A 27,106-nucleotide genomic window follows, 5' to 3' on the forward strand; every position below is an offset into this window, starting at 1 on the left:
AAAGAATTTCTAAGGATCTATGACGACAGCACAGATTTTATTTTTTTTAGAACAACAAGGCAAATTCATCCATCCATCCATCCATCTGTTTATTATCCTACACAGGGTCACAGGGAGTCTGGAGCCTATTCCAGGGGACTCGAGGCACAAGGCGGGGGTCACTCTGAATGGGGTGCCAACCCATCGCAGGGCACAATCGCACACACACTCACATTCACACACTTTGGACAATTTAGAGATGCCGATCAGCCTACAATGCATGTCTTTGGACTGGGGGAGGAAACCGGAGTACCTGGAGGAAACCCCCAAAACACGGGGACAACACTGAAACTCCACACGCACAGGATAGAGGTAAGAACCCTGGAGTGGTATTCACACCACTTCCTAATTTGAATTTTAAAAGTATGGTTATATTAAAGATAACATTATTTCCTGCATACTTGTTTTTTTGTTTTTTTTTTGGTCTTAGTTTAACCCCTTTCTTTCAAGTGACCAGTCAATTAGGCTTATGGGTATAATAATGAAATAAAACCATAACAACTTTCACACTACTTGATACTAATCTTCACCACCGGCATGTGATTTTAAAAAATCAAGGAACCCAGTGGATATACATCACAGACCCCTGAGTGTCCCCAGAGCACCCTTTGAGATGGTACATAAAATATGGCATTTAATTATTTATTATTATGATTTCTGCAAGTTGTACATTAAACTGTGTGCACAAATTACAAATATCTGTGATAATCATTCCTTAAGGTATGGCTTATAATGGCACATGCAGTCATACATAGCTATTGGCCTAATTAAGTAATAAAAGGGGCACAGATGCTTTGAAGTCTAATGTGCAGTTGTTAGATTCTTTGAAGGCAACTGTAATTGTCATGTTTACTGACTCACAAATCAAATCCCCTGCACATGTTTTGCTGAATCTGCTTCCTTGATCTGACTCTCTTGAAAGAATACTAGCCCATCTTAGCACAAGCGGGTGACTCACATCTGGATACCTACTTAATGATTATGCCTTCCACTTATTACAGTAAGAATGGCTGTGGAATTAAAGTAAAATAAAAACTAGTAAAAAAAAAAAGTATTCACAACAGAGACACAGGCGATACCCTCAACATTGTAGTCACCACCCCAGTGTTTTATGTTTAGCAAATGTTTCTGTTTAGTAATGTTAGCTTGAGATTTGTCCCTCATTGTCACCATTGACCTAGACGGCTATGGCTCATACTGAAGCCATCACTGAAGCCATGTGGCATGTTTATGTGCACTTGCTCTGATACATTTGCCCTGTAAGGTGGTATTTCTGCAATATACCCCTGCAGAATCTCTCTCTGATGTTGGATACCTCCATAATTTGAATTCTGAGTTGTTTCATTGTGTTGGTCTGTTTCCCCCTTGAAGTTGGGGCTCATATTAAATGACTTCCTAGTTCCTTTGCAGCCTTTTTTTGACACTGTTGGAAACAAGGTGACTAAACTTAGGGCAGGCCTTTATTATAAAGTCTGCATTTGAAACAAACCTACAATCTGCAATGTTTTATCTCTGAACAATAAGAAAATCTTTAAACAATAACTTGTATTGTTTATACAACAAAGCATATAATCTTGTGTTAAAATGATTGATACGTCAGGACACTTGAATGCTAAGGCATACTAGCATGCACATTCATATATATGCTAAGGCATACTAGCATGCACACACACACACACACACACACACACACACACATATATATATATAGTTTATGTTCCATTTTGAATGAACAGATGTCACCGAATTTAGACAAAGTTTTCAATGATAAGAAGAAAGAGTGGTGCACAAGAGTATAAATGAATACATAACTTTATTTAAATAAATGCTTTGTCATAACAAAAAAGACAAAGGTTAAAAGAGTACATAAATTACAAGTTGAATAAATATTACAGTGATATTTACTTTCTTAATAATTTGATTTTTTTTTTCTTTTTATCTGTTTTATTAAGAGTTCCAAATGTTGAACATTTTCACGGTCCTCCTGCCACAAATGGGTGTTTTTTGTTTTTTTCTTTTCAAAACGCCATGTTAGGCCACATGTCAATGTGATCAATCATCAAGTCTTTTCTCATCCACATAAAAAGAAAAGGAAAACAACAAGAAGAAGAAATTGTTAGTGATTCAGAAAGAAAACTGTAATACTACTGTATCAAGAATGTGAATATTGTATTTATCTAACCATTTTGAAGATTCGGAATCTGGTGAAGGCACCAAGCAACACCACAATGGTTTATATTGGCTTGATGTGACTGTTCTTCATTCTAAACCCTTTACATAATTTTAAAGAATCTCAGTAAATGAGAGAAGTGTTTTCTCTCAATCATGAGATCCAGTCTAACATGGTAATTCAGGATGAAATGACAAATTTGTCTTTGGTTGATGCGAGAACACCATTTTTGCAATTCACCACTTAGAATTTGGTACTAAAACACTAAAACAAACCAACAGGAACTTGGCTGTATCACTTCCATGATTCAATCATGAACCACATCTAAGCTACGAGCAAACATTTCCTACAGCCTTTGATGTCAGTTTCAAGACCAGAAGAGAAAGTCACTGATTTACCACTGGCTGCTTGTACCTGCCTCGCAGATTCCGAGACCCCCATAACCTAGCCTGCTAACGGTATCTACTGTGATGTGTGCTGTTCTTGTTCTGCCCCACTTGACGGGGTAGTGAGGCCCAGAGCGTAATCATGGCCTGGGGCTCTCACCTTCTCTCCCTCTCCCTGGATGCCACTGAGGCACATGTTCTGGTAGCTGTAAGAGTAGATGAATAGAGATTGGACTGAGATCAATAGCTGTGTATTTTGTTGTTTTATTTTCTTCCCCCACCAGACGAAGAGGTGGTTGTCAGGCTTGGGCCACTAAAGCCTCTGTCAAAAGTCCTCAGGCAGGATTTGTGTCTGAGGCCTGTTCCTGCTTCTCCTGCACCTGATCTGAGATGTGCTTTGGAGCCCGCACTGCAAGGAGGAAGCTGTCATATGGCGAAAAGAAATATTGTAAATACATAAGTGCAAGCTGCTTTTTTAAAAAGAAAAAGAAAAAAAAGAAAGAAAGTAAAGAAAAAAGCAAGAGGGGGCTCTGAGCACAAATCAGGACCTGTATAATGCTGGCAAATGCTCTGGCCTCTACCTCAGAGGCCATTCGTGCAATAATAGTGAACAATACCTCCTCAATAACTCATTTAAAACACCTGCGAAGGTCAGTTTATGACCTTCACTCTGAAAAACTCTCTCTCTTTTCTCTCTCTACACTTTGAGAGCCTCTCATCACTCATTTTTCCATTTAGACACGCCATTGGGACTTTCTGTCGACCTGTGGTTCTTTGTCTTTTTTTTTTTATAATGGTGTAGCTATCAATAGCAGAGAGAAGCAGCACTAGAGGCAAGCTTAGTGGAGTAGCGTCTCATCTATCTCATTGTGTCGAGCATTACTGGCCCCCTCCCAGCCATGAAACTATGATCACATGAGCTCTGTAATAAGATCTGAGCGGAACCACTGTGGCAGGGAATGGCTTTTCTTGCTGGTTTTTCTGCTAAAGAATCACCAGCCTGTGCTGGCCATGAAGGCCTCCATGTATCCCTGTTCATATGTAGCTTGACTGAAAATGATTTGAACTACTATCTCAAGCATTTACATACACTTGCAGTCTCAAAATTCAGCTTATTCACTGAGATAAAAAAAAAAAAACACTAGCCACTAGCTTCCCTTTCACAGCTAGTGATTTTTACAAGGTGTTTTAAAAATAGTCGTGGCATGACAGAAATATCTTTGACATATAAATCTGAAAGCGACTGAGGACCCTCATCAGTACATAATGGTTAACCAATTTTATCCCCTTGGCTACTGTGTAACGTTCACGTCACTATTCAAATGTATTTGTATGTAGAAAGGCACTAAAACACACACACACACAACCTTACATAAAACTCTCAATGCACTGAATGACAATGGTAGTTAAATGTGCCTTCTTTTTCAAATGACACCCTTTAAAAAAGCAAAAGGTGCAGTTATGCCATGCTGAAGATAGAATTTCAAGACAGTAATTGTGTGGCTTGGAAAAGAAAAAGTTGGGGGTGGGATGTTTGGGTGGACTGGGGAAGACCTTCATTCACATGACCAAGGTCCCCAAATGACTGGGTGGCTGTAACAATGAAAACAGACTACAACAAAGGTTGTAACAATGAAAACATGCTAAAATGCACAACTCGTTTTCCAAGCAGCAATTCCTGATAAAGGTTCCTCAGAAAACATTCATCAATCTACAGTTAACGGTGATATACTATGCCAAGGTGTCACTCATTTCAGTGAAAGCACTTGGTCTAGGAAATGGCTCATAAGTGGATAAATTGATACTTCACGGAAGGCAAAAAAGTGAAAGACTATTCCAAAAACTTGTCACAGGCTGAGAAAGAAGCTACCACTCTCAAAGGTGAATGTCCATCAAAGTCAAGTTACTTCAAGCCCAAATTTTGGGAAAGTTAGTGTCAGGCCACTGAGGCCTGTCTCAGACCATAACACCAAGTGTCCCACTTGGGATACTGGTACAAAATGGGTGCCAGATAATTTTGGGTGTGGACGTTTCCTTCCGCTCTTCTAACAAGGAATCTGTGAAGATATTGGACATGATGGGACCTCAGGCCATAGCCAGCAAATCAGCTATCCATTCACCTGGATCAGTCTGCATGCCAGCATCAGGTTACATAGGCACAGTTGGCATTTTAGGCAAGCTACACAGTCACAGAGTCACTGAGACAGGTATGTCAAACATGGTTTTGATTCTTACACCATCGTTCTCCCAAACAGTGGGCCAGTGAGAGAATGCTAACAGCTAGCAATGAGCCTGCTCTATAAATGCTCTCAGGGGGGCATGTTTCACCACACACTCATGTGGTTGAAAACAAACAAAAACGGGACATTCTTTTATAAAAAAAAAAAAGTTGTCCACCATGTTTCTCTTTCATGCAACTGCACGTACATTCATACATGCAAAGACATACATATTCACACACATACACTGAACTTGGTGAAGTTACACATTTCCAAGGTTTTCCTAATAAGTGCTCTGACAGGACCAAATAGCCATATAGAGAGAGGTGCATCAGCACATCTCTATGACTTGTTTTTTTTTTTTTCTTTTTTTTTTGGAAAACAATCAAACAAAATTTTTTAGTTCTTCCAATAATAAGAGTTTGAGCTATCTCCTCGGACACCTCAACTTCAAAGATGTAAAAGACCAAGATAGCGCTGGTAACAATTATCATACCATATGCTCTTTTTCTGCAGTATGTTAAAAAGTATGGTGCTCAAACCCCAGCCTCTATAAAAATATATAATTGAATGTATATATTTTTTTAAAATCTTTTGCTGGAACCCAGCTCTTAACAAAGCAGAGGCCCTCCATTTAACTGGGTACACCAAGTTAGAGATGAGCGCTCAGTCAAAAAAGTTTATCAATTGTTTTTGTTCAAATTTGTTTGTGTTTGCTTCGTCTTTTCGGATCAAAATCTTAGAGTGACTGGCGGGTGGACAGGTGGGAAGGAAAGAAGGTGGCGAGCCTCGGCTCAGGTGATCATGGCGCATCCCTCCTCACTCATTGTTGTTGCCAGGCTCCATGTCTTTGCACTGGATGTTCCCTCCACTGTAGTCAGTCCCTGGCAACTGCACTCCATATTTGTCCACGCACCAGCATATTCCCCGTTTCCGACCACGTGAGGGCTTACACTACATGTGTGTTGAATAGGAGGGAGAGATTGATAGAGGTGTTAAATGACTATCACTAAAAGTACCAGACACTCATTACTTTAAGTTAATATTCTTTTAAGTTAATATTCTATTCAACTGTAAGTTGACATAACTTGTATGAGGTCAGAACCCTTAATTAAATCCACACCTGCTTGCGTTTGAAGAAGCCCTTCCTGTCACAATTGGGCAGATAAAGAGAGAGAGCCACAATGCGGGAGGTGTCTTTCAGCCCCTTTATGATCCCATCCAGCTTTCTTCTACATGGACCCTTTATAATTCAGCACAACACACATGTAACAACAATCAGTTAGACATTAGCAATCAGCGACATTCTTCCCATTCCCCATTCCCTCACTGTAACTTACAAATTCAGTTTCATGCTTGTCAACTGGAAGTGGTGAGTAGTCCAGCGAACCCATGGACCTCAGCTTCTCCTGCTGCTTCTTCTTATCCTTGCGCATGGCAGCCTGCTTTTTGCTGTTGATTAGGTCTTGCTTAGGGTAAATGGGCACTTTGGCTTGGGGCAGCTGCTCCTCTGTTGTGTCAGTCTTTATTGTCTCATCTTGCTCTTTAGACTCACGATCTACAGAAAACACATGATTAACAAGTTATCAGCTTCACTTCTCACAACCAACAGTTTTAGCAAACATGCATGCGTTGGCACAGATGAATGAAATTTGACAAAAAAAACTCAGGAGACCAGCTTACTCTTTCACAGTCTGATTGGTGTCTTAAAATAAACCTGAAACCAACTGCTTTCTCACCAAATGTTTCCTTAGCATTTGTTTACAGAGGTGGAAAGGGATCAGCAGGTGATGACAAGCCCTTCTCCCTCCCATACTAATCCATAAACTCCCACCCAAACCTGAACAAGGCACCTGAAATGGAGTTCACTGGGACATCACTTCATTTTGCCAATAGCCAAATCAGCAATATGGCCAAATAGCATTAAATGTTCATTAAAGGCTGCTTTATGAGAATCCCAGATCAAGGCAAGCATTTGGCAGAACATGCAAATGAGACTGAGATTAACTACAAAAGATCAATAATAATAATCCAGTTTACTTTCTTAGCTTACCATGTATTTAAGAGTTGAATTTGCAAAACATTTTCCATTTATTTGATAACAAACTTCAGCCATGACTATAGCACTTATAGTTGAAGAATGAATCTTCCCAAAGGCTTGGTAGTCTTTTAAAACTATACTTAGATTCTTTAAAGTCTCAGCAGCCACAAGTACCATGTGATGTGAAGGTGACATGTGGTGTGAACTACTCAGAGAACAAGTACATTTTAAAGGGAGATTTAATTAATATAATGTGTACAGCAAACAATGTTGTTGAAGAAAAACAGGCCAATAGCGCCTCATGAAAGCAAATCTTTTACTATTTTACAGAAGAAAAAAAAAAGATTTGGCTGATCTTTCAAGACCTAAACCTAAACCAGATTTCCCCAACAGGTTTTTCTGTAAAGTACATACATAATCCCTGAACCCACAGATTTAGGCATTAGTATGAACATGTGGCTATATTTATCTAGTAAAAATATAACAGAAGGTGCTTCAGGTCAAATGTTGGAATGGGAATTTGTCGAGTATTGTTAAGGATGCAGTCGTGTGATAGCATGCCACATTCAGCACCATTAGCCAGTTTTGGGACAGGGCAGAGGTGGGGCTAATAAGCTTTAGTTTCACTTATATAATGTCTGGTTTACAGTGACACCCTGTATAAGAGAGGGGTGTTCCAAGCAGACTGGTGTTGAAAGAGTCTGTCTGACACTGCAGCCATGGATAGGGACATGGGGGAAGGGTGATTACTGGAACCAGGTTCCTGGCTTCTGAAGTTACTATCAGAGCAGTGGTTGACTCTTTGAAATTAATCTTGCAACTCATGACTTGGCAGACTAAATTCTGCACTGAAATGTTCCCTGCAGCCAGGCTTCATGACAGGCCAGCAGGCTTGCTGAATCGCATCTATCATAGTCAACCTCATATTTTAAAGATCTTTTAGAGTTATAAAAATGACTGATGACTGATGTGTGATACTTTGATAATTTGGCTTTGCGTGCCAGCAAGGAGCACATAGCCAGGTATGTTTGGTTTAAAAATCAACAATAGACAGAGCTATAACCTTGTTTGCTACCAATAAATGATATTTTATTTCATTTTTCTCTTCAGCATGTGAACAAAACAAACATTTTCCATGCTTTGTGTACACAGCTAGTAATGGAGGCCCAAGTCTATAATAACAATATAATAATAATCATTACTTATATAGCACTTTTCATATAAGTTTTAAATTTTCATACAAAAGATTTGAATGTCAAAACAAGGTATTTAAGATAACACACATATGCAATGCATATTAAAATGAAAACCTGCCTTAATTGAGCAAATTGCTTGAGATGGGCTACACTTTCTGTGTCTAACATCTGAGCTCTGGCCAAGATACTGGAGCATGGCCAAGCCAGACTTGTCACATGCATCCTCTCTATTCAAATGAGCTTTGGAATGAATGGCAAAGAGGTATTGGTGACTCTATGCTTAGCCTTGCAAAGTTTTCATTAAGGCAAGAGGACCTGAGCATGAAAACAAGGTGCATCTGATAGGGCTCTGTTTAAATATTAACATGTGCATGGGACAATTATACTTCATCAATATCCAACGTTTCTTGCTGTCTGATGACTAATAATAAAATAATCCCCCTATATCTTTCTTATATCTGACTAATAATTGTGGTTTTGCTAACTTTACTAATTGCTGTGTTGCGTATGTTAAAGTTAATTTTTGCTTTTAATCCCCCTCCTGCCCTTTGCACTAAACACTTATAACCTCATATCACCATTTTGTCATTTGTAGTCTAATAAGGCAAGTTCTCCAGAAGTATGCAATTTTTAAGCAGTGTGTGCTACTGGCCTAGTCTATCACTCTACATTCATTGCTTTGTTCAAGTCATTGGCCAGCCATGACATCCTAAGCCAGATTCCGCTGCTCAATATTTAAAAGCTGGCCCAAATTCACAGCATGATTGTACAACTGAAACAGAGCAGCAAACAGACAAAGGGCCAAAGAAGGCCAGAGAGAAGCTGCTTTCTACAGGCAAATGTACAACAAAAATGACATTATAATGAGTGAAAAGATGCGTATGACACTGGACTGGCATGGATCTGGAGCATATTTATTGAAATAAACAATAAAGAAAAAATTTACATTAACATAAACTATTTCTATTCTAGCCCTATTAATTTAGAGTATGCCTAAACCATGCAACATGGTAATATTATTCAACAGGAAACAACAAATATAATTCAACATATGTAGCCTAAATGGCACCTGTTCACCAGAAAGCATTTTTCATAGCAGCATAATTGAAGTCTGATATTAATGCTAGTACATTTCTTTATCCAAATAACAGAGAAGCCCTGGTATAACTTTTTTCCCTTATTATATTCCACTCTGAATTTTTCCAAGCAGCAGCATGAAGAATAATGCTGTATTAATTAAACACTCACAGAACTCACAGAACATTTAAGATTTGGTTTTGTATACATACATACAATATATATATATATATATATATATATATATATATATATATATATATATATATATATATATATATATATATATATATACCTTTGTCAGAAGCTGTTTTGTCTCAAAGGACAATTGTTGGGAGTAGATGTTATAATTTTGGCCCCTGTTGCAACTACCCTTTGCGTTTTCATTTACTGTTAAACCTGTGCTGTAGTCATGAAACTAACCACCTTTTGTTTCCCTTCTGTGGAGGAAGTGACACCAAATTGAGCATCCTCTAACCCAGGACAGGCTGTTTCAACAGGTTGACACCTGAACCACATGCTGTTCCTGTCACGTCTATTGTTTCTACTTAACCTTTATCTTCCTATTAATTATAATAACCTGTCATAAGTGATAGAAGGGAAGGAGAGCAAACTCTCAATTGCTTTGAGGAGTCACACAGGCTCCTAGTTAAGGCCCAATATGTGAATGTCACAAACCAACAATCGCTTGATCCTTAGGAGAATAGACCGCTGTAGGAGCTGAGTTCCTGCACAGCTGTTACCCAATAGCCTTCCCAGTGTTGCTGACAAATGTGTACTGCACAAATTGCTGTTAAACTTTATTAGGAGAAAACGTTCAAGCTTGCCAAATAGGATCTCCTTTTGCATACTCTGAGTGTGAGAAGGTGAATGGCTGTCTGAGACATGTGTTGGAACCTGACTTTGTTAGAACTATGCAATGAAATATAGCACTAAAAACCAATCTAATGATGGAAAACTGGGTGCTGCTTTGTATGCACAAGGCTCCTGCCAGTGACTATGCTGTACAAATAACTGCCTTCTTTCTGTTGCCTCATGATTGCAGTTAAATTATGGACAACCTCCAGGAATTACATAAGGCACCCATAAATAAGTAGTACAAAACCAAACTGCATCCAAAACTGCATTTTGCCTTGGGTGAAGGTCCATTAGTTAAGACAGTGTTGTCGGTGCACAACATGCTTGTTCATGTGTAGCTCAGGCTTTTAAAATTTGAGCCATCTTTAATTATTGTTTGTGAACTCTGACAGAGAAGCCTGCTCACATATAACATGAAGGTCCTTCATGAGGATCAGAGGACAAGTAGCAAGCTACCATTTAGTCATATTTGATAGCAAGTGTGAAGCTTCTGATGTGCCAAAGCTCTCTGTTGTCTCCAGGAATGTCCAACAAACTGTGTTAAAACTCCTCAATCAGTTTGAAGTATGGGTTCAAGCATGACGAACGTAACAAAGGTCAGGAACATAGGCGCCCATAGCTAGAGCGCTCCCAATATTTCAGGGTAAAATTCTATTTTTTAAACATTGCATAGTTATTTAACATACTGCATATGCTAAATGTCCTGCTTTGGTAAGAACAACAACTGCTGCATTAATACCAGCAGTATTACCTGTGTTTTAGACACAGTTGCTGTCTTCTATACTGTCCACTTATACCATCAGTGATATAGTTGGTGATTTCAACGCTGTTTTTATTAGTATTCTGACTAGTAGTGTTAAATAGTATGCTTTCTATGGTAACAGGTAACCTAGGGCAGGCTATAGTTCTCACATTCTGTATAGCATGCTGATATGTGGTTTGTTTTGGCTACAAATAGACAGGAGCAATTATAAAGAGCAAACATTGTTTTAGGCTAATTTAGACACTAGTGGACAGTGATGCACTGCACAACTGTCTTCAATGCCAGGATTTTTATTTTTACCAGGAATACAACTGATTTATGATCACAGGGCAAGACATCACAAATCATGTCTCTGTCAAAGCAGATGACTAATCATCTAACAATATTTTTTATACTTGGCTTGAGATAACATTTTTATTATATGACGTTAAAAATTTGTAGGCTGTTAAGAGCACCCCTAATAATTTTCATAATTTGGCGCCTATGGTTATTGTTAGATGGTTGCCTATGGTAAGATTTGACAAATACGCTTACCCTGCCTGGGCTATGATGACCAAAAGCTTTACATTTATACAGAACACTAAACTCATTTGGTATACATGGACTGTATACCAGTTTCTGTTTTTAGGTATTTATCATCCATAGTTTACAATGTCTGAGCTAACACAGGTTATTGAAAACTGTTCTGCTTGGAGCTACAAGCAGAGAGAATTTGAGAGACTCATTACATCATATAAGATAGGATGCTTCAGCATTCCCCATAATGAGGAAATAGTCAATTTCTATTTTCTTTCTTGGTGATCCTGAGGTGAAATTATTGCTTTAGATGAATGACAATTGGGTAACTAGGAGACAGAGGCTCCCAATCCTGGTGTGGTCAAGAATGCTAATGTCTGTCCTGTCCATCTGGTAAAAATGGGCTGAAACCAAACACTACAGTAGACAAGAAGCACCCATCTAATTCCATCCAGTGCTTTTATAGCTCTTTAGACAGTGGCTCCAAATGTGTTTTGCTGAATCACTGTGGCATGACCAAGCGGCCAGTGCAATCACACACTGGGGAAGAGCTGCTCCTGTTACAGTGCTGTTCCACACACACTCACGTCAAGCCCCTGACACAGTCAGGCTTTTTATGTGCCTGTGTGTGAACATGTGTGTGGGTATGCATGTGTGTAACCTACAAAGCCATAACCATAGAGTATAACCATATTTCTGTCTTCTATTTTGTAAGAAATTGTGAGCTATCCTTCCCTTTTACAAACAATGCCTGAAGAACAGAGCAAATTCCATTCACATGCTGTCCCATGGATTTATGTGGCCTCAGGGAGCAATAGGGTGGGGGCGGTTTTACAATAAAACCAAGAAGTGGAAATAAACTCATATTAACATGAGCTCCATACACTAACAATAATAATTCATATATATATATAAGATGTATAGAATGAAAATTAGTGGGAAATTGGTGGAAGTTAAGTGTAAAAAAGCATGCTGAAGCTTTCAGTTGCAATGGGCACACATACCCAAACCATGGCTGTCTGCGTCCCCTCATATTTAATCTTTAAACAGTAATCCAACTCTCTGCACCACCCCCAGATGTAAACCTAAATTCAGACTAACCAAGATCTATTGCCCCATAAATCTTTCCCCCACAGTCTTCATTGTCTTCAGCTGCAGGTAATTAAATAATAAACAAAATGCCAAAGAATGAGCTTTAGTATATAATACTGTGTCTTGCAAGTAAACTAAATGTTCTATCAACAAAGCAACTATGAAAGTACACCATTCCCATTCTCGGAAAGAGACCCATTGCAAATGGTCTTGCATGGGATGGTTCAACAACATCTGCTGCACATTTTAATGTTTTCTCATCTCCAACACACATGACTCACCACATCATGTCATTTTAAAGCAAACTGTGCGTTAATTTGGGTGTGTTAGAGCAGGGAAAACACTAACAGGTGCAGGTCGGGAAGAGTGCAGGACCAGGATTGAGGACTGGTCTATCATATCAATACTGCTTGGTGTATGTTGATCATGTGGCAGAATGCCAAAGCAGTGCATTCGTCAAGTGTTTGGATAGGTTCAGGGTATCTAGGTGAAGCTTAAGGAACACATTTGCATTCTATTAGCATACAGGAATGCAAATGGGCATGTGCAATGGAAGTGGGGATGAGTGGCAGTGTATTCATAGTTCTTCAGTGTCTTTTAACAGTAATGACTGGTCCAAAAATCAATAATAACTACATAGTATCTGATTTTGACTGATATACAGTATCCCTGATTGTAAAATAGTAATAACCCAATGCCTATGTGCTGCTGTGGAATGATGTTCAATCACAACTCAACCTTGATGAGACTTTCATTACACTTTGTTGTATAGGTTGCAGTTGAGCCAGCTACAGTCCAAATGCCTTAAAATCTCAAATATTCATAACTGGGCCACTCTTGACTGATTATTATGCACATTTACATAACTGGTACTTATACGCCTAAAGTCAACCATATTTGGCTTGGAATGTTCTGCTATCAAGGTAAGTGATGCTACATGGTAATGTGTATTACCCGTTTTGGTGGTCTGTGCACAGCTTGGTAACATTTTTAACGCAAGTGACCTCTGATGCCTCCAGTTGCCATTTTTAACACCCACTGCCATTACTAACATCATATGACCCCTAAACCCGCTATTAAGAACTCAACACGCTTAGGTTGAAGTGCTAATCGACCCAGCACTTACCCACAGGCGGATGCAACGCCTTGTAGCCCTTCTCGTTGGTGCACAGCCCTCTGCCGTGCAGCAGTGCGTGTAGTGGCTTCTCCTCTCCGTCGCGCGGCAAGCAGCGGAGTCCGTGCGCGCACGTGCTGGTGTAGACGCCGCACGGCTGATTCTCGGCGAGCGCGCAGGTGAGGCAGCAGCCGCAGCCGGGCTCCTTCACCAGCTGACAGCCTTTGGGCTCGGGGGGGCACATGGACAGCGCCTTCTGGTCGCACGGCTCACACGGCACATATGAGCCCGAGCATCGGGAAACAGCCGAGAGAAACGGCACCATCACGAATAAGAAGTTGAGGAGCATTTTGCAAAGGATTATGTATTGTTATTCTTCCAAAATGATCAGAACCTCCGAACAATGCGTAATTTACACTCTCCGACGCACCTTTCTTCAGGTCATCTGATTTTAGAATAAAATTAGAAACTTTGTAAGAAAAAAGTCTGCATCCAAAGTCACAAAGAAAGGTCAATAAATGTTGCGATTTAAATGCATCCGCAGATCTGTCTGCGCAACGTTAGAATAGACTATCTATTCTGATCATTCCCCGTTTTTAATGATAGCACCAGTAAGGTCCAGCGTGTGCGCAAGCCTCTCCGGCACTCCAGAACCCGCAGCCGTTTTTCCTTTTGCGGCTGCGCTCCTGATCTCTTCCCCGCGTCTGCACAAGTTTTGGCGAGCACACTGAGTGAGTGCGGGCCGCCCTGCCTTTTTAAAAACGGCCGAAACCGAGCGGCGCTGGAGGGAGGCGCACTTGCCACATCTTGGCAACACGCCACCGTGTTTTATTCCCTCCCTCTCTCCCTCCCCAGCAACAGAATTCCGTCTTTCACGCTGATGGCTAAAGTGATAACAAGTTTGCAGGGTTTCGAAACGCAACGAGACCTGACGCCCTAATAAATGACAAGGCTGCGTCTCTCTCTCTCTCTCTCTCTCGAGATTTATAGCCTCGGCATGCACATGTCTTGGCTAATATCCACATGTAATGCTAAATAACTAATCCAAAAGCCGTTTACATTGATGATGATAATAAAAATGATGTGTGATCTGTGCACATGTGAAGCTGTGCAAATACGTTCAAGGTGCGCACACCAGGGGGGAATAAAAGTTGAATTGCTTTTGTGTGGCTGCATATTGCATGAGGCTGTCATCCCTGAATGAGAACATTCCCTCACTGGTAGTGTGGAACATGATTGGCACTGACAATTAAAAGCAGTTTTGGACTTGGAAATCTACATTTATCAACCTTCATAAGAAAGAAAAGAGCCCAATTTACATTGACTGATAATCCATTAGAGTGGTTTATTATTAATTCTAAAGCAATAGAGTAATAGTGCTGGAAGTATAATTGTCTTGCAGCCTACAAAAAAGGCTCAACCTAAAAAAACATCCAAGCTCTGCATGTGCTCTTGCAGCTGCTCTGATTTGTAAGTCTACCCTCTTTCCATGCTCCTTATTTACCTTACAGACTTTTCATTGATGGCTTTTACATGTGGAGCTTATAAGAAGGTCAAGTGTGTAGTCTTCCTCAGTGCTGTCTTTCAGCAAGCCTGTATTCCTGAGTCAAAAACACTTCTTATTTAACATCTTTATTTCCCAAGTAGCTTCCTAAATACCTCTCATGCTGGGTTTTCCCATTCTCCCACTGGCTTTGCCAATCTATAGTTAAAGCAGATCCTTATTCACTGCACAAGAGTCTTGGGTAGTTTGCCGGATGCCCAGTAGAAGGAGCTGTTAGCAATGATTAGAGCTCTTGGTGGAGCGTCCTACAATTCCTGAAGCTTTCCATGCTACAATAGCAAAAGTGGACCTCTGAATGTATTCCACACTCAGTATTGTCACAGCAATAGGATCACTATGTCACTTATTCAATGTCACAGACTTTTAAAGCAAATAGTAGTTTTTTTTTTTTTTTTTAAAGTTTTGAATATTATTAAATTGTTATGCACATTCATATAAGCACATTCATGTGCCATCACATCTGCTGTCTTGTAGTGTGAGCCAGATGCTACAATTTTTCTGACTGTGAACATTACTAAAACACTGAAGTGAAATAATCTATAATGATCTATATTATACTGAAAGTTTGATTATGTATTTTTATGCTAGGCATTTTCTCTCCTTTTTTTCTTCCTCCTGAACCATTTGTGAGCTACATTTCTGAATTTTGAACATGGGCTCCTTTCAGGTCATACGAGGTGTCAAATTGCCCTGGTCTGCTTCCCAGTTCTTTAACTCGGAAAGAAAATTAGCTCAGAGGATACAGGTTACAGAAGTCATTGGAAACATGTTGGAAATGTAATCCACTTGCTAATGAGGAGGAATACGGTCACAATTACTGGCCTAGATTCATAGCTAGGCCAACACTGTGTGTATGTTTGTGTAGATGCTTTTGATGATATTAATGTTCCATTATACATGAGCCTATTGGTTTGACACAAAAGCTCATTGCCACATGTCAGTAAAATCTTAACACCATTATTTTGGAGACCCACCTGCTCTGGTCTACTTTTACAGTTTTAAATGACCAAAACTATATTATGCACTTTCAGGATACTAGATTTTCTTTTGGACAAAACATTATACACTCTGAGAGAATATTTTTCCAATGTATATGTCAGCTCTAGTGGATTATGTTGTAGAAAACATCCTTTGGGTTTTTATAGCCTTCAAGCTAAATTCAATGTTGTATGTATGCATGTATGCATGTATGTATGTATGTATGTATGTATGTATGTATGTAGTATTCAATGTAATTCAATGCTTTAACTTAATCTCCATTGTGTAAGAGGACCTTACAAACATAGCTTAATTAGAAACAAGTTTATACTATCTAACTTTACAAATAGTCTTGAGATAGTCACCACTGATGTCAGTCATTTTGATTACTTGTGTCTCAGGAATATTTACTCTACTTGAAAATGTTATTTTCATGCTCTTTAACTTTTGTACACAGTCACCCACATAGATGACTCCCTCCTGCCAGCTCACATACACAAGAACAGGCAAAGGAAGAGCCGAAAACACTGGATGTCAGCAAAAGAAATTCCTATCAGATTGTTAATGAATATGTATAACCACTCCATGTTTTTCCTCAAGTTTAAACTTTAGAATCTCCCTGCTGTTTGCCACAGGATGCTTATAGAAATCATTTCTGGATGCTCTATGATCTCAGATACAGTACAGATAAATGGATCCATCCTTTAGGTACACAGGTAATAAAGTTATGATTTGATATGTACACACTCAGGATGCATAATGTAATATAATAATCTGCCATTATCTGTTGTGTCTTTGTGTCTCTTTGTTTAAATAAGTAAACCCAAGGAGACTAGAAGTTATAGTTGGTGATCGAATTTCATTCCATATCATATTAAAACCTGCAGTTGGAGAATTGATTTTGGTAATCCAAGTTTCAAGGCCAAAACATCTGTTCTCCAATTAGTTAAGGTTTGGTTCTATTTGCAGTCTTAAACATAGTAGGACACAAAAAGTGAGAATAACTTTTCATTGTGGTTAAGAGCAATCATTTGGCAATATTCATAAAATATGTTGCCACTAGTGGCCTATGGCAGCCTGTTTGCAGAAAATTCAAGCACAGCTAGCGTGTTAAGCCCCAAGAGCAGGAGGTGGTGCTGGGTTTCAGGGATCCCTGTTGCCTAACTCATCCAGGCCCATCTCCTGGGATTAAACAGTCTGGCTGTTGAAAGAAACTCTGCAGCTGCCAAGGACTTTACAATCACACTGGTCATTCTTCTTTCAAATCCTCTCCCCCTCTTTCTTATCCCTTAGTCTGCTACCTTTGTCCTTCTCTCTCAGCCCAGCATGACCATATAGGTAGAACTGCAATGCATTTTAACTTATAATATTTGCATGTTTCTCATTTACTCCAATCATCAGTAGAGATGTCTCTAGAGATGTCTACAATCATCTGTGATTGTTTATAACATGAGATGAACCATCACATCACATTAGCAAGCATAACATAAATCATCATTGTACAGTCCCCTCTGAAACTATTGGAATGGCAAGGCCAATTCATTTGTTTTTGCTGTAGACTGAAGACATTTGGGTTTAAGATAAAAAGAGGAATATGAGAAGAGAGTTTAGGATTTCAGATTTTATTTCCTGGTATGTATATGTAGATATGTTAAATGACATAGAACATAGCACATTTTGTACCAGACCACCCAATTTGTGGGTGAGCAAAAGTATAGGAACAGATAAGTCTTGAAGTAAATTAAAATAAATAACATTTAATATTTGGTTGCATATCCCTTGCTTCAATAATTGCATCAAGCCTGTGACATCATCAAAGTGTTGGATTCTTCTTTTGTGATGCTTTTACAGGCTTTTACTGCAGCCTCTGTCAGTTGTTGTTTGTTTCGGGGAGTTTCTCCCTTCAGTCTCCTCTTCAGGAGTCTTGTCTCATATCCATCTTTTGAGCTCAAATCCAAATGTCTTTGGTGTATAGCACAAACAAATGAATTGACCTTGATGTTCTAACAGATTCTGAGGGGACTATATATTCTATCCAGAAAAGACTAAGAATACAGTGACTACTAGTCCACTATGTTTTGGGGAGTGTTGGTGAAGTTTCAATTCTAACAGAATTAAATAAGCTTTCCAAATAAAATTGCAACACCCAACTGTATTCTGCAGCTATATTCTTATTGCAGTCGTTACAGAATTAGTTATTCACACAGTAATCTTAAGCAGATCATTGGATACACATGTATGCGTGTATGCTTAATTTAATAGTAATTCAATAAAAACACATTAAAAGGAGATTTATTTGAACTACCCATGGTTAGTTGGGGGAAAAACTGTATTTTATAAATTTTATTACATAAAATGTTAAAAATGTGCATAGACGTTATCGTCAGTGCCCAAATAATATTGACACTTTAAAGATGTAGTGCTAGTATGATGATTGCACTTCACATTTCCATTTTTTTTTTTTACAGCACTGTCAGGGATCTAGCCCAAATCAATTGATACATGCTTGACATGCCCTACTGTCATTCACAGTGGCATCACTATTTATGTGCAACTGTTTTTTCTTCTTCCAACAATCTGTCATCTTTGCTCCACAAAGATTCATGCTCCACCAAAAATATGTTATGTACACAATGGGAGTATTGTTGGAGTCTTATGTTGGAGTCACCCATTTAGAAAGGTAGTTGAGCTTCAACCGCAACGAAGACTCAGTTATAGCCACATTCTGTTTTTGCTCTCCATGACCTCTTTCAGTGGAATAGCGTGAGTTGTTTCATACCGACCAGCAACAACAGCATTCTGTTGTCCTGACCCAAAATGAAAATGTTGACTGAGTTGAGAATTACACCTAAATTGTTAGTTTTGAGGTTTTCATTTATGAGCAGATAGAGGGTCTCAAATGTAATCCTAGGTTCCCACTTTCTGATTAGAGGGTGGGTAAAAATTTTGATTTAGTCAAGGACCTCATTGTGTCCACAATTCTGCAGAGACACTCAAATAGGCTCAGAGAAGACATGGAAGGGTTTTTCAGAGTATATAATTATGTAGTAAATTTTCCTCAGGCAAGAAGGGAGTTTGTGGAAGGCCCTAATTTCCAAACCCGCATACTAGAAGCTCATGTCTCAGCAAAGGGTTAAGCCAAGAACTTGACCGAACAATATCAGTAACAAACCTGGCATGGATCTCATTTGTCTCTCTCATGAAATTTTGTCTTGATGGTCAGAATAAACATCACAATCACTACAAAAGCAGTACCAATAAGTGTATATTAGACATTAAACATATTTAGAGTACAAATAGTAGTATTAATTTATTTATTTATTTATTTTTACAATGGTGACAACTCAAACATGAAGTTTGAGTCAACATAAGTAGAAGCTGTTTTTGCAGATGTTTTCCTCATTATGGTTTCAATGCTCTGTTGTTTGATTCAGGACAACTGAGCTGACAGTGGAACCACAGGCACTGAAAAGACAGAAACATATATTCTAGCTTCTTAAACAACTGACAGACAAGGTGCCTCAACACTGTCAGTGTAGTTTCTATTTTAGGTTACTTGAACAATAAATCAACTTGACCATCTTGCTCCTTGAATTATAACCCTTGTCTTACACCTCCTTTTTCAGTCAGCTGAGCAGGAGAGAGAGAGAGAGAGAGACCAAAAAAAAAAAAACAGTAACAGAACAGGACTCAACTGATCTGTTTTGTCAGTTTGTCAATTTGTATTAATTTCTCACACTCTTAGAAAAAAAACAATCTTATTTAACCAATCTTAACTGCTTTGGGTGATGTAAAACAACCTAAATAACCCCTTTTGCATACACACACACACACACACAGGACAATATATTCTAACAATGTATGACACATTATTTACAATAAATACTGCTATAACATCATAAACACCCCATTTACCTATTTTACCTGCATGCCTGTTGGACTACATTAACATTGTCTGGAACTTAGCAGTGTATTACCATTGTTAGAGCTTCAGATGTCCTGTCCTCTAAAGTTGTGGATAGCCCCTTCTTATTTCCATTCTTCATTTGTGAGTGTGTTCTCTTTGTTTGCTGTTACAAGCATTATTTAAAAATGCTACTGAGCACCATAAAGTCTACTTTCCTTGGGCTTTATTTCTCACGTGCTCTACACTTAGCACTTAATATTTGTTTACATTTCAGCTGTCCACTTCTAACCAAATGATTTCTACACATTGTCAGTACTACAGGATGTGGTATATTACCATATACATTCAGTGAGTTGTTCTCCGGAACCCACTCCAACTAATTTCAAACACCAACCCGACACTAAACAGCTTCTAGATTATAAAGAAAATGGTATTTGTTTTAAATCAATAGTCCTATGAAAAAGAATTATATCAAAACTAAATAAAATAATTGCGTATAATTCTGTAATTAAATAGTGTATTAATATAGCGCCTATAACAATTAACAAATAATAATTTATATAAAATATTAACAAATTAAAATATTTTTGACATGTAATTATATCTAAACATCTTATTGTGCTTAAATTCATTGCTATAGTAATTTTTTTTAACATTTTAATTACAATTTTTTAAAAACTTTTTAACAAAAAGTTTGTATTTATCTAACAGTATATTTAACAGTACTGTATTAATAAAAAGTGGTTCCCTGGTGGACTAGTGGCTAGCATGCGGCACCCATTCAAACCTGGGCTGCACGAGCCAGTGCAATCTCACTGCTGGTCGCAAGCTCGGAAAATGGGGCCAGAATCAATATGTGGACAGGTCATCCGCTGTTGCGACCCCGAAATCGGGAGCAGCCAAAAGAGGAAAAAAACCCCCTGATTTAATAAAAAGTATAGTATAATACAATTTCATTTGAAGTATGCTGTACTTGCTAGCATTTAATTAAGTTCATTTGTTAGTGTATTTACAGAATACATCGACATAGTTCAGTATACTTTAAATACAATTAAGTGCTTTATTTATTTGTTTGTTTGTTTTTTACTATGGGGTCAGTCCATCTCAAGTGCTCCAATAATTGCAAAGTTGGTTGCTCAACTATTTTTAATTTTCCTATTTTTTGTGTGTGATTGTGTCTTTGTATTGTCATTGAAAAATCACCATAAAAAATTACTTGGTTTAACTATGATGGACATCTTTGTGTCATGGCACACAGCAAATTTTGGTTATACAACTGTTTAAGGAAACCTCAATATTTCGGCTCAGGATGGTCCTAGATCCTTGGAACAAAAACTGATCTCTGGAGCACATTATGAGGTACTTGTTACTTAGACTTAGAACTTAAGTCCAAATGTAATGCTCAAGATTGCTTACAGTTCCACCTTTAGGGTGAATTTATAATGGGAACAGTTTGTGTCTTAATTTAAGTTGTGTATTAATTTTTTTGGGGGAACCTAGGTAAGTATAGTGTACATTCAAAACATTTCAGATTTGAGACTTTTTATGGGGATCAAAAAGTGCTTTAAAAAAATCTCCTCATTTTCTGGTTGAATATCACTGGTGAGGCACCAAATACAAACCTGAAAATTTCACAGAAATAAGTCCTCTGTAGTAGCATTCTGCTGTAAAAAATTGTGAGTTTGCGATCGGAGGTAAACTCTGCAGGACAGTGGACCCCGAGGGCCAGTTTTGAAGAACCAGCCTGATCTATCATGTTGGTACAGGTGTATAGTTGGTATGCATGAAGAGATTTTATCCAAATATGGAAGTACAGTGTTCAGTTGTGTTTTACAACTGAATATTGTCATAAACAGAGCTGTGGTGTTGTTTCTCCTGTGATAAAAGCAGTAAATGACTTCTGAGCTGTAGTCATTAGACCACCTGAGATGGAATGACCCTAGGGTGTGCAGCTCATTTGTATTAAGCCTCAGGCTTAAAATGCTGAGATTTGTAAGTGTTTGCTAATTTATAACTGTACAGGTAATATATAATATTCTGTGCCTATATTATATGTGGTGTCCTGAACAACAGACTTGTAGATTAATACATACTCCAAAAAAACAAACAAACAACAAAACAAAAACACTCTGCTCACTAGCAACCCAGCAAGCACCAATAATGTGGTCCAATGTGCAATTGCCACTGTTCACCCGAACGTGTCTTACAGGCTACCCCATGAAGGGACCCTTTTGTTTATTTTAAGACTGAACAAGCATGTTGAGGGATTGGTGGCAAAAGGTATTAGTCACCCTCTGTCATGACCTTTTAAATAACTGCAAGGTGATGTGACTCTGGGGTTAATGTTCCCATATTGCAGCCAGACGCAAGCCTTGACTAATAGTGTTTAATGTCTACCAGGCTGATACACCAGGATATCAACACTTGTTTTAGACAAAGACACATAAGGTTGATGGAAAGAACATTTCAATGTCTGGAGTTAGAGCCAGAACTGGCATAGCAATTTTATCAAATCCAGATCACTTAATGATGGTTCTGTTTTCCCAATATCACCTCTGGTTATTAATAATTCTGTGAGCAAATAGTTCAGAATGTTCAGGTCTACAAAGTCCAGAATGGAAGAAAATGAATTCTTCTGGAGTTTTTCTGTTAGGCTGAAATGATCTATAAAAAAATCTATATGCTGCTTTTAAATTACATCTCTATTGTCAACCACTATCAGCAAAGGCATAGTAATAATTAATATAATATTATCAATTTTAACAAATGTGTTTCTATAATAATTCAAAAAAAAAAAACTCAGAAGTTTGTAAATGTAGAATAGAAATAATGACAATAATATTACTTGGCAATAATATTTACAATAACTGGGACACCTCTTTATAATGTTTTTGAAGACATGTATCAGTTTTAAATCTTTATCTATGACATGCATTTATATAGATTATAGACCTATTACCGTCTCACTTCCAGACATATTTAACTATGTAAAAAAAGTCACTTTGCAAGCCAGCACTAGCTGTAAAGAATTGGAGAGAATTAAAGGGCTATTGGATGAATGGTTTGCCTCCAAAATGGCTGAAGGAATGTTTGTATGCTTATGATTACATAAAACAGACACATTTAAAAATGTTGTTATCTTTGGATGAGAAAACTGGCCACCATACTAATTACTGCTGTGATTTCATTGCAGACTAAATCCATTATCTTACCTGTAGTTGGATGATGTGTAAATGCTAATTGGGAGCTCCATGGCAACCACTTACAACACCTAATGTGAGGTCTGGGACATAAATCTTTCACAACCATTCTTCTGAAAAAGAGACCAGATACTGCAAAGCACCCACAGCAGGCAACCATACGGAACTATTTTCAACTAAAAATGTCAAACCTGCAACTTGGACCATGTTTAATTCCTGGGATGTTTTGATTGCACCTGGTGGAATTGATCTTGTCTAGGCAATGGGGTTTAGCATTTTCTAAGTTCCAGGAAATCTACTAAGACCTTAATGGGTCTTTGTAAGGGCTTGCAGCATTAAAACTATGGTACAAAGAACAACTGTGATATATGAAAATGTATTTTATTTTTTTGAGAATGCTACTTTAAAACCCCATTTTTGTTTTATATATTTTTTCTCTCTGTTATCTTGAGATGGAGTGTGTAGCATACAATTTAAATCAACTTACGCACTATTGGTTCTAACCAGTTTGTTTTTGATTTTGTATCATGTTACCCTGCCTGTCCAGAAAAACAATTAATAATGAGAAATTAAAATTTTAGTTCTCTTTACATTCCTTCCAAAGAGGTCTGGACTTGTATCAGTGAAATACCATTTCTTATGAGGAAGAAAATATTATAACAAATATCACATTTTAGAAAAACAGCATAATTTAGGCAGGACCATTAAATGTTCCCATATTGCAGCCAGACACAAGCCTTGACTAATGGTGTTTAATGTCTACCAGGCTGATACACCAGGACATCAACACTTGCTTAAGACACACAAGGTTGGTGGAAAGAACATTTCAATGTCTGAGCTAGAGCCAGAACTGGCAGAGCAACTTTATCAAATCCAGATCACTTAATGGTGGATCTGTTACCCAATATTATCTCTGGTTATTAATAATTCTGTGAGCAGATAGTTGATAATGTTCAAAAAAAAAAAAAAAAAAAAAACCTCAAATAAAGATTAATGAACTAAGACGAAGGTAGCCATTGCTATAAATCAAACTACACAGTATATGAATTTATGCAAGCTATAGACTGTGTATATTTTTCTTCAAACTTTTCTTTAAAATAAAAATTTCCTGTTTGATGCTTGTCTTAACACTTGTAATAAGTGACATAGTCATAGACAGCTGCTGAAAAAGTGGGACTGGAACAAAAGGCTGTTGAACATTAGAGCCAGAGCTGAAGTACAGTCTAAATTCTTGTGTCTTTCTATATGCCTATGTACAGTCTGAGGTAGCAAAGCTCAAACCTGGGGGAAAAAGACAACAACAACAACAACAACAAAAAAACATTGCCTGAGGGGCACTTGACACTGGGACCACTACTATGAGCAATACCACAGTACCCAAAGGGACAGGGCAGGCTGGGCAGCTACTGCACAATGACCTGAAAACATTTTTTTTAGTGCCATCAGGAGAGTGCACTCTTCCTGTCACTTTTCTGAACCTGATGTGTCAGCAACACTCAATTCCGCTCCCTCCCTATTGCCATAGTAACAAAACCTTGTCACCATGGCTACAGCAAAATTAATGCAAAAACATGCAAAATTCATTGGCAAGTCAACAAAAAAACATCAGTGACCATGGTTACGGTGGATGAGTGCAAAACTTCCCATTAGCTTGTGGGTGGCGAAGCACTCAGGACCTGGGCAGATGTTGTTCAAGTGCTACTTGTTTTCCAAAGCTTACAAGTTTTCCTGCTGGGCAGCAAGCAAAAGCACACCAGAGTGAGTTTTAGGCCTGCCAGATGAAGTCGATGACTTCTGATTCTCACCATCTGCTGAGTTGAGGCAAGACTTACTCCAGAGCTGCAGTGTGGAGCGGTGTGGTTATAGTACAAGTTATATAAATGGAATATGTCTACTCACAACATGATGGGGTTGTATTCAGGGGGCCTTCTTTAGGTGGTGGGAAGTCCTCCTTTTATAGATGCCACCAACATGGGTACAGTAGTTTAATTATTTTTTTTTTCAACACAGATATCAGAAAGAAATGTGATTTAAAGCATCATGAAACACTAAACTACATTTTCTGAGATCTTAACAGAGGTGTTCGTATCGCACATCATAAAAGACAATCTTAGCATCCATTAATTTTAATTGTAAGAGAAAACTGGTTAATTTTGAGTGGTCTTCCTGGTTTAAAATCTTGTCCTGTCACATGTCACAGACAGTGACATGGCAGTGTACTATAGTACTTCGATGATGTGTCGGTGTCTCATATTTATTCATGTGCCTGCATGTTCTTATCCTATGAGAAGATGCTGTCTCTTAATTATTCATGACAGCATGTGGTGCTTTCCTACAGATGTAGTAAATGACAGAAGTGTTCAAATGGGTCGCAAGTGTTTGTGTCAGTGGTGTAAGTGTTAGAGTGTGTTTTCTTGGGAGAGCTATGAGAATTGCAGAAAGGTGGACTTGCTCATGAAATCAGTTTGTGTCTATTCAGTCCCAAGGACTTTTCCATCCCTTCAAATGAGGTATGTGTTTAATTTTTAACCATGACAATTTTACTTGCCTTTTGATCTAATGAAACCGCTTTAAAGCTCTGCGGGCCATCATGTGCAAAACTATGCAAGGAGAGTCCGTGGTGAAGGGAAGGGCCTTTGCCCTTTTATTCGTGAAAAGCTAGAGCCAATTAGCTAGCTACCATTCCGACACTTCTCCCATCTGCGCTGCCTCCGGTTTTATTTTATGTTTTCCTCCATAGTCATGCCAGGGGCTAATGGTTCAAATAGATAGGGCAGAGGACCTGCACCGCTATCTATTGTGTTTCCATTTAGCCCTGGGGATTCAGGAGGAGAGAAGTCCTCTGGCTCATCTGCAAACTTTGTCACAATCCATTTTTTTTGGAGTGTTCTGAAGGCTCGCCCCCCTCTTCCTCTCCTGCCTTTCCCTGCCACGCCCATGCCCCTCCCTTCTTCGCACAATCATACACGCCCATTTAAGCTGCATTTTTCAAAAAACATTGAGAGGTAGATTTGAGCTGAAAGAGGGAGGTTTCATGACCCTTTAAAAAGGTTACAATATTTTTTTCTGTCCTAAGGGCCTAATGGAACTAATGGCAATTAAGTAGATCTTACAATTCAGTTTTTCCTGTTTGTCAGTTTTGGCAACAAAATATCAAAACGTTCTTCTGATTATATTCTGGTAAATATACATGATATAGTAAAGCATTTAAACACAAAAAAGGAGCACATTTTGCTTTAATGATTAAACACACACCAATCAACAATTGCCTTGAGTGACTAGACAATTCATTTTTTTTAAATGCAAGCAGTGTGAGATTGTATATCATCATTATTCCATGCTATAATTAGCATTTCTATCAAATTATAGTACCACAAATCAGCTACACTGATCGGCACATTGTTCACGTGAACCAAACTCCTCTGTGCCAAGATGTTCCAACAAAGTCACATAGTGACTGATAATGCAGTATTCACAGTAAATACTGTTATCATACAACAGTCATTCCCTAGAGCATTCTTGCTGAACTGGCTTAAATTCTGAATGTTATTCTCTTGAATAATGTCTGCCAACAATATAATCAGGGACATGATTCACCATAGCACTGCCTTGAAAGATGTTCAGAGATTACCTATGCATTCACAACACTAGGAGGTTCGATGTTAACCTTTAAACCTGAAGATGTTGTATGGTGATATACATGTAGCAGCAGCACAGACTTTCTGGAATGGTACACCTTCAGGTAAAACCCATTAGGATGTTCCTTGTAGAGTGACATGTCAGTGTAGGGGTCAAGAGTTCAGCCTATCTGTGGGATAAGCTGAAAATCATCCAGTGAAACCACTGCTTAGACAAGGATATACCCAGTGTCTTACCCCCATAGCAAATAAACAGCTGTTCTACAGATTGAATGGCTGCTGTCCAGTCCAAATAACACAAGACATGCATTGGGCACAGCAAGCAATGGTCTGCAGACTCACCCTTAT

The 27,106-nt window shown here is 38.4% G+C and overlaps 1 protein-coding gene across 1 annotated transcript; it reads right to left on the reverse strand.

The window, feature by feature from the left end:
- Positions 1-5,163: 5,163 nt before the first annotated feature.
- Positions 5,164-14,178, reverse strand: igfbp5b (insulin-like growth factor binding protein 5b). Its single transcript, XM_053627374.1, has 4 exons — positions 13,484-14,178; positions 6,155-6,372; positions 5,938-6,057; positions 5,164-5,768 (listed from the first exon to the last, which is right to left on the reverse strand). The coding sequence occupies exons 1-4, from the start codon at positions 13,818-13,820 to the stop codon at positions 5,634-5,636; spliced, it is 810 nt and encodes a 269-aa protein (XP_053483349.1). The 5' UTR covers positions 13,821-14,178; the 3' UTR covers positions 5,164-5,633.
- Between the last annotated feature and the right edge of the window lie 12,928 nt (positions 14,179-27,106).

Source organism: Ictalurus furcatus, chromosome 6, assembly GCF_023375685.1.
Source record: "Ictalurus furcatus strain D&B chromosome 6, Billie_1.0, whole genome shotgun sequence".
NCBI classification, from domain to species: Eukaryota; Metazoa; Chordata; class Actinopteri; order Siluriformes; family Ictaluridae; genus Ictalurus; species Ictalurus furcatus.

Coding starts and splice junctions, on each gene's coding strand:
- igfbp5b (XM_053627374.1), bottom strand. CDS start 13,820: ATGCTCCTCAACTTCTTATTCGTGATGGTGCCGTTTCTCTCGGCTGTT. Junction 6,373..13,483: donor GGCGTTGCATCCGCCTGTGG/GTAAGTGCTGGG, acceptor TGTTTTCTGTAG/ATCGTGAGTCTAAAGAGCAA. Junction 5,769..5,937: donor GCTTCTTCAAACGCAAGCAG/GTGTGGATTTAA, acceptor ACACACATGTAG/TGTAAGCCCTCACGTGGTCG.